This window comes from Ricinus communis, chromosome 6 (genome assembly GCF_019578655.1).
Source record: "Ricinus communis isolate WT05 ecotype wild-type chromosome 6, ASM1957865v1, whole genome shotgun sequence".
Taxonomy (NCBI): Eukaryota; Viridiplantae; Streptophyta; class Magnoliopsida; order Malpighiales; family Euphorbiaceae; genus Ricinus; species Ricinus communis.
Genome location: NC_063261.1, coordinates 11276140 through 11284923, shown reverse-complemented (window position 1 = coordinate 11284923; position 8784 = coordinate 11276140). Strand labels below are relative to the sequence as shown.

General features: G+C 34.2%; 1 protein-coding gene across 2 annotated transcripts; it reads left to right on the top strand.

The window, feature by feature from the left end:
* The first annotated feature begins 200 nt into the window (after positions 1-200).
* On the top strand, positions 201-3060 carry LOC8261127 (30S ribosomal protein 2, chloroplastic). Of its 2 annotated transcripts, none has more exons than XM_015715532.3 (4): positions 201-672; positions 1615-1716; positions 1797-2108; positions 2806-3060. In XM_015715532.3, the coding sequence occupies exons 1-4, from the start codon at positions 343-345 to the stop codon at positions 2842-2844; spliced, it is 783 nt and encodes a 260-aa protein (XP_015571018.1). In that variant the 5' UTR covers positions 201-342; the 3' UTR covers positions 2845-3060. The 2 variants fall into 2 exon arrangements, with proteins under 2 accessions (XP_015571018.1, XP_002513193.1); XM_002513147.4 differs by having other exon boundaries at positions 205-672; positions 1809-2108.
* The last annotated feature ends 5724 nt before the right edge of the window (positions 3061-8784 follow it).

Sequence of the window (8784 nt, the reverse complement as noted above, 5' to 3'; positions counted from 1 at the left end):
TATTTATAATTAAAATAAGAACTAGTTTTTTTAATTCATAGGGAAAAGAAAATTAAAGTCTACAAAATTACCAAGAAACACATAATTTTTTTATAAATTTAATTATTATTTATAATTAAAATAAGAACTAGTTTTTTTTAATTCATAGGGAAAAGAAAATTAAAGTCTACAAAATTACCAAGAAACACATATTAGACTATTTGCCAGCTAACTGGATAATGCTATAAAACCCCATCCTTCTCTCTCCCTCTCCGTCTCTCTCTCGCTCCATTTCTAAAACCCCTCCATTTCTTTTAATTTCTCCACAGCAAACCAAAAGGAAGTAAAATAAAAAATAAAAAAATGGCAACAATCTCATCCCTAGCATCGATACTACCCACAAGCACAAAGTTCACTCTCTTCACGAACCTACCAAAACCCACATTCCTAATATTAAAGCCAACAACCCATTTTATTAATTTTTCTAAATTTTCACATTTGGATGTAGTTCTAAATCCCAGAGTTCCAAGAAGGCTCTTTGCAGTAGCTGAAGAAGCAGCACCAGTTGCTCCACCGCCGGACCCTTCCTCAGAGGCTGCCAAGAGGCTTTACATTGGTAACATTCCAAGGACTGTGGATAACGATGAGCTTACTAAGATTGTCGAAGAACATGGTGCTGTTGAAAAAGCTGAGGTACTTGTTGGATAAAATGCTCTGCTTTTGCTTTTTAAACTAAATTCTTGACAAAATTAGATTATCCTAATTTGGTGAATTTTATTTAAAAATTTGCCACTTTACCTCTGAAGTTTGATGCTTTTCCCTTGTTTTCTTTTTTGCTGGAAATATTCAATTGTCTTAATTTTATTGGTTTTGAAGCCCAATTAGAAGAGAAGCTGTAATTGTAAGCTCTAGCGTTGTTCGTTTAAATTACATTTTATTTATAAATTTGTTCAACAAGTGATAAGTTTTAGGATGTTGATTTATAGTTAATCTGAAAAATTGGATACCATATTGTGTTTAATTCAATGTTAACCTAAGCAAGTTAAGTTCATTGTTTATTTTTCAAGGTGATGAACATTTGATGCTAGTCATTTCAATGTCAAATTGGAGCAGCTTTAAACTCCAGTTGTGAAATAAGCTAGTGGAATATTTATCATTATATTTCAAGTTCCCACATAGATTGGTGTTTGACAACTAATCTTTTGAGATTATATCATAAAATCAAGTGGCCATATTATTTTCCTTATCTCTTCTTCCAAGCAATTCATGCCTTTTGCAGGTCAATCACATGACATTCCTATGCTTGTTTTAATGTTGTTGATGCAGTAACATTTTCTTTTTGGTCTTTGGCATGGTTTGAGATATTATTAGTTTCGGGAATTAGGATGTCTTCAATAAGGCTTAATCTATTTCTGTTGGTAATGTTGCTAGATACTGTGCTGGGGTCTATCCATGGACAACAAGATAGGTTGAACTGTTAAACAAACAATTTGTATTTCAATGAAAGGATTGAGGATGGAAGAAATGTTTGTTCACTTGGCTGTCTGCATTTCTTTGCATGTCTCAATTCATAATCTTGCTTTACAGGTCAGCTGTATAACTGGCAATGACTTTCTTAATTTGTTTTCTTTGTAGGTAATGTATGATAAGTACTCTGGTAGGAGTCGCCGATTTGCTTTTGTGACAATGAGAACTGTTGAAGATGCCAACGCTGTTATTGAGAAACTGAATGGCACAGTAAGCTTATGCTAGAGATGATATGATTTTACTGCAGATGTTTGCGAGCTTCTAGTATTTCACTGTGATGGATTGACTAGTTTTCTTTGCAGCAAATTGGAGGACGGGAGATAAAAGTAAACATCACAGAGAAACCTTTGGCATCAGGAGATTTGTCTTTTCTCCAGTTGGAGGAATCGCAATTCGTTGACAGTCCCCACAAAGTTTATGTGGGAAATCTTGCGAAAACTGTAACTTCAGAAATACTCAAGAACTTTTTCTCTGAGAAGGGAAAGGTTCTTAGCGCTAAGGTCTCACGAGTTCCTGGGACCTCAAAATCCAGCGGGTATGGCTTTGTTTCGTTCTCTGAAGAGGAGGATGTAGAAGCTGCCATCTCATCTTTTAACAATTCTGTAAGTTGTTTGCTGCCTCAACATTAATTAAAAAGATGATTAAATTCCTCAAGGACAGAAAATGGGATACTTGCATCGATGCACGTTTTGGTGCCTTCACTTGTAATTAGTCTTTTTTGTTTCTGTGCATCTGAGTTATAAAAGCAAGATTGATGCATGTTTCTCACTTACTCATATTAGCCAATAGATTACTTGTAAACATGCAAGTCCATATCTAACATCCTTTCTCTCTGACACAAGTGCCTACTACTTAGACAATTGCTTTTTCTCACATTGGCATTTGTTTTTCTTCTGTAATATAACATTTCCCGCACAGCTAATGTTTGAATTGATTGCACGTTAACACTATTTTGAGCGAAAATGAAGGTAAAGTAAGGTAAGATTTTATAAAGTAAATGAAAGTAATGCCTTAAAAAGTAATAAAGTTTCTAATTTTACTTGGTTTGGAAAGAACAAATGATAAATGAAGGTTTTAGAAGGTAATATAAAGATTTGTTAAAACTGTAACCTTCTCAGCCTACCAATTTACCTTCTTCTCAAACAGGGTTGAAGGTTGTAAAATTTATAAAACTCTCAAAAACCTTGAAAAACCTCCATCCAAACAGGCTATAATAAAAGTTGCCACCGCTTTTCGCATCAACCAAGTTCATTATTGTTTGCCTATTTCATTTGCCTAATATTATTTTTCTCATTGCAGCTTTTGGAAGGTCAAAAAATTCGTGTAAACAAGGCGTAGAGTAGTTGTCCGTGGATTCCCAGAATAATCAATGTACTCAAATTTAGGGGCAGTCGGTCTTTTCTTCTAGCTATTGCTTTAGTCATGTATATTTCTATAATAGCAGTGATTTTAATGCAGTGGACTGTCATATAATTCTGTAACTAAAAGCACAAATTCCACCTGTGCTAGGATTGAGGAATTGGTAACAAAGCAGTGCCTACTTTTATATTTTTATTTTTTGGTGATTTTATTTTGTTCATTTCAGATTCTACTTTTCTTCTTTTAGACATAAAATCTTTTTGATATGTTACACTATTTTGATATATAGTTTTTTTAGATATGTGTATTTATCTTATATGGGATTTAAGTTGATTTGTAATTTTATTTATTAATTTATAATCTTTTTAATTAAATAATGAGCTTAATCCTAAAAAATAGTATTTTAATTATAATTTTACTATTAATATTAATTAAATAAGGATTTAAAACTTAGAAATAGCATTTTAAATTACATTAATAAATAATTTGATTTCTTAATTATACAATGAATTCTAATCCTAATAGTTATCAGTTATATTTTTAATATTAATTATATATAATTAAAATATTAATTAATAAATATGTCTAAAATAAGTTTTGTATTATTTAAGTTTTGTATTATCATGTTAATAAAATCTTAAAGTATTAGAATTTCTTTTTTTAAAAAGATGTTTCAAAATATTCTAAATTATTATTATTTTTCAAAGTATGTATAAAATGTTAAAATTTTATTAAAGTTTATTTTATATTATTATTTATAAATAAAATAATACTAATAAAGCTTAATTGCAAAAGAATACTCGACATTTGGCGTTTTTTTAATTTAATATACGTGTTTGTAATTGTAACAATGTCATGCGACCTTATCAATTTTGTCAAATCGATACATAAATAAAATTTTCGGTGAAGTTTATTCCACGTGGCTATCAGAGCTCTGGTAAATTAAACATGTAGAAACAGTGCGTTTTAAAGCAAATCAGAAACGTTACGTTCTGTAGAGGAGAAAACGGTGCGTTTCTGACATCGTAATCGGAAACAAAAAAAATAACAAAACGATGGCGTATATGGTGTAAGCAAACCCTAAATCTCCAAACTTGAAATAGCCGTTATTTGTTACTGAAACTATTTCTTTAAAGAGAGTGAAAGTAAAATAGAGTGAAAGTGAAAGAGTGAAAGTGAAGCGAAGACATTGTAGTGCTTTGAAGAATTAAATACATTGTGGTCCCTTGAAGCAGCAAAGACACTGAAGCCATCGAACATTGTGGTCCCTTGAAGTACTGACCATTGAAAAAGGACAAGTAAGTTATTACATTGTTAATGGCTTTTCTAAGAAGCTTTTATATTAACGAGATGAGTGCGATATGTGTAGGGTAGGGCATTAATCATTTTTTTTATTACTGCACTTTCGGGTTTGTCAAAATGTATTTGAGTTTGTCATTCTAGAGTACTGTGATTTTGGTATTTATTTATTTGAGTTTGTCATGGTCTGTAAGGTCTTATTCATGTAATTATTTTATTTGTCTTGTTGAAATATTAACATTCATGCACTATTTCAACAGAATGTCTAACGGGTTTTCTGTATATATAAATTATGATGGGCGTTTTGCATCTGTTTATGGGAATGTGGTTTATGTAGGTGGAGATACTATGCCTAAACATGGATTAGACCCAGATAGGATATGATTTTTGGACATACTGGATGAAGTAGAAAAACTAGGGTATTATGGGGCAAAGATTTCTTATAAGATTCCAGGATTGAGTTTGAATGATGGGTTAAGGGAAATAGTGGATGATAAAGGTTTAATGGATATGATTAAGTATATAAATGATGTCAATGGAGTATTACAAGTCTATATCGAAGGAGAGAAGGGACAAGTAGCATTGCCTGGTGGCACAAGTCAATCTATTCGTGGAAAAGATGGTGGTGTTAGCTGTATTAGTGAAAATCCAGAAGGTGTAGATAATTTAGATGAAATTGAGGATGAAAGTGACAATTTAGATGATTTAGATAAAACTGTGTTTGATGTTAGTGTTGAACATAGTGAGCAATTGCAGTAACAAGTAGAATCAGAAGAGGATCCTGAGTACTTATTAGTTGATGAGAGTGAGACAGATGATTTAGATGAAACTGAGGATGAGAGTGACAATTTAAATGATTTAGATGAAACTGTGTTTGATGTCAGTGCTGAACATAGTGAGCAATTGCAGCAGCAAGTAGAATCAGAAGAGGATCTTGAGTACTTACCAGTTGATGAGAGTGACACGGATGATGGACTAAATGATAATGAACTGTTGATAATGATAAGTAAGTGGAAGCAAGGAAAAGGATAGCAAAGTATAAGAATTATGCGCCTGTTGATGAGCTTGCTGACAGATTACATGGCAACACTGGTTTGCAGTTCAAAAGATCATCTATTGATGGCACACTGGGGCAGAAAATGCTGGACATGAAGCATCTAGCTTTGTAAGTGAATACAAAGACTCTGTTAGGGATGTGAATTCAGACAGTACTGATGAGGATGACATTAAAGAGGGTTCAAGAAAGAGAAGAAATAGGGTTGTATATGATCCCAGATGGTATCATAAGTATTTACAGCTGGTTCTTAGAATGTGATTTGAAGATGTATATCAGTGCAAAGCTACAGTTTGTAAATGGGCAATTATTAATAGTCATAATGTGCAGGTGATGAGAAGCAGCAAGTACCAACTTCAAATGAGATGTGACAAGGAATGCCCATGGAGACTATATAGAAGCATGATTAAAAGAGAGCATACCTTTGCTATTAAGACATATGTTGGTGAGCATAAGTGCCCTAGGGAGATGAAAAAATAGGCAAGCTACCTCTAAATAGATAGCTAAGGAATATATACATAGATTCAGAAGAAATGCCATTTGGAGTGTGAAGGACTTGGATGATGACTTACTTGATAAGTTCTGTGTTCAAGTGTCAAGAACAAAGTGCTATAGGACAAAATGGAAAGAACTTAATATGCTAAGAGGGTCTGTACAGGAATATTATGCTAAGTTAAGAGGCTATAAAGCTGAATTGCTAAGGGTGGATAAGGAAGGCAAATTTGATTTCCTACTTGATGAAGACTGCACTTTTAAAGGGTTCTTTATAGGCTTTAGTTCCTTGAGGAAAGGATTTTTGAAGGGTTGCAGGCCCATTATTGGATTTGATAGGTGTCTTTTGAAAACTTTTTTAGGAGGGGCATTATTATGTGCAGTTGCTAAAGATGGGAACAATCAAATGTTCCCCATCTTTTGGGATGTAGTTGAATGTGAAAATGAGTACTTTTGGACTTGGTTTTTAACCATTATTTTAGAGGAGTTGCAAATTACAAATGGTTTAGGCTGGACCTTTATATCAGACCAACAAAAGGTGATTTTTCTTGACTTTTTTAATTATTGTTTACTTTATATTTGTATTTACTGAATAGTTATATTTGCTTTATTGCACAAGGTCTTACTAATGCTATAAATAACCTAGCACCTTTTGCTGAACATAGGAATTGTGTTAGGCATATTTATTGTAATTGGAAGAAGGAGTTTAAGGGGCAAGTATTAAAAAATATGTTTTGGAGTGCAACTAGAAGTACTTATGAAGCTGCTTATAAGGAAGTCATTGATCAAATTAAAGTAGAGAATGAAGCTGCCTATAACAATTTTTTACAGAGGGATCCATCCAAATTTTGTAAGTCATTTATTTGTGAGTTTCCTAAGTGTGATATGATTGATAACAATGTGTAATACCCGAAATTTTTATATATTTAATAATAAGTATTTATTTATTTAATTAATTTAATTTAATATTTATTTGGTTTAATTTGAAATGATTTAATGAAAATTTTAATATTAGTCAATTAAATGATATTATTCTATACCCAATTAGTTGAAATTTTAAGAATTAATTAAATAAATTATTTGAAGGGTAGAATATATTTTTGGTTATTCTAATTTTTTCCCAATGCATATGTATATGTATATGTATAAATAAAATTATATATATTGGAAAATTTTGGAAGAAATTGTAAATGATGTTTTTATAAAAGAATTTTAGAAAAATTGGTATTTTAATTGATTAGTGGTATTAAATTTTAAGTTGGAAATTTATTATTTAAATTAATTTCGTGTTAGGACTAAATTGGAAATTTATTTTGGAATAAGGATTGAAAGTATAATTTTATTTTTATGGGGTTTTAATGGAAATTTGTGAGTATGGTATTTTCGTAAATAAATATGTCGATCAGGGGTATTTATGTAATTATGTATTTTCAATAATTCGGATTTGGCCCAAATTAATTAGTTAAGGGTTTAATTGAAAGGCTAAGAAAAAGTTTAGGGGTTAAATTGGAATTCTGCTGGATGAAATTGTAAGTAATTAAGAAAGTTGAGGGACCAAATTGTAATAAGGAAAAGTTCGGGGGCCTAATGTCGATATTGAAAGAAAGAAAGAAGGATCGGGAAGAGAGAAAGAAGATCAGGAGAGAGAGAGAGGGTGATGGCCGAAGAAGAAGAAGAGGAAGGCGACGGCGTGGGTCGTCGATGGCGGCTTTGTAAATCGAGCGCACGAGCGAGCAGAATGGCGGCTTAGCAAAGCCTTCGGCTGACCTTCCGGCCGATCTTGGTGGCGATCGGCTCCCCTTGGAGAGAGCTTCCTTTTGGCGGTGGCGGCGTCCGTTTTGGTGGCCGGAGAAGGGAGTTCCGACGAAGTAGTGGCAGCCGTGTTTTCCAGCTTTTCCGGCGAGCTCCGGCAAGCTATGGACGATTGGAGGGCATATCCCGACTCTCCTCAGCTCAAGCTTCGCAATGCCACCGGTTTCGTGGCGATCGGGCTTCGTTTGCGAATCGACGGCCGAGATCGTTCGCAAATATCTCTGGACGATCGGGTGTCAGATCAGAAAATCAGAAGCGAGGATCATTATCAGCGCGTCGTTGTGAGTCCGATGGTGTGTTCGAATCGTCGATCGGACTCCGGCGGCCGGAGGTGAGTCAACCGAGCGATCGAGCGTCTCGGTAATTTTCTCTGGCCCGTTGATCTTGAAAATCCTTTGATTTAAAATTGTGCTTATTGTTTTATGTTGAGTATTTAATATTTGTGAGTCAAAAATAATTATCTGTCAGTTTGTTTGCCTCGTATTTTGTGCTGTGTGGCGGAGTCGGGAAATAGTGAAGTTTGGGGACCCGACTCCCGTTGTTTGGATTGTTGGATTTTTGTAGTGTTTTTCTGGCAGGTCCTGGACCCGTTTTTATGGGGGGTAATGTCCGTGTTGTAGGGGAAGTTCTGCCGGATTTTCGGTAGAATTCTCCCGAGTCGAGATTCTTAGACAGTCAGTCCTAGGAGTCTAGACCTAGGATTAATGATCGATTGTTTTAGCACTTTAATAAATTGTCTTCCGTGATTAGATGATCTGTCTGTTCGGCTCGCTCCAACTGAGGCACCGGAGCAGAGTTAGGAGGTCGTCAAACCAGTGAGTTAAAGTCATATATCGCTTATGCACGTATCATATATAAAATTTGATTTGCTACTGTAATTGTTCATTTGCAATTCCAATTATTCATTTAATTATTATTATATGCATGATGCTTTTTAATTACTATTTAAATATGTTCTCCCTTTATCACCAATTTTAATATTGTATGATGACTCGGGATGAGGCTTTAATAGAACAGGCCACCTGATGGGTTACACCAGGACCGCGTGCGCACCAGTAATGATCAGAGACAAGTAATAAGGTTATTATAGATTTGTTTGCCCTGATCGAGCATTGCTCTTTGGGCTGAGTTCAGTTGATTGCCGAAGTTAAGGTCCCTGATCGAGCTTGCTCTCTGGGCGCCGGCTTAGTTGGAAATCAAGTGTTCAGGCTGGAGGTAAGGTCCCTGATCGAGCTTTGCTCTCTGGGCGCCAGTCCTGTTGG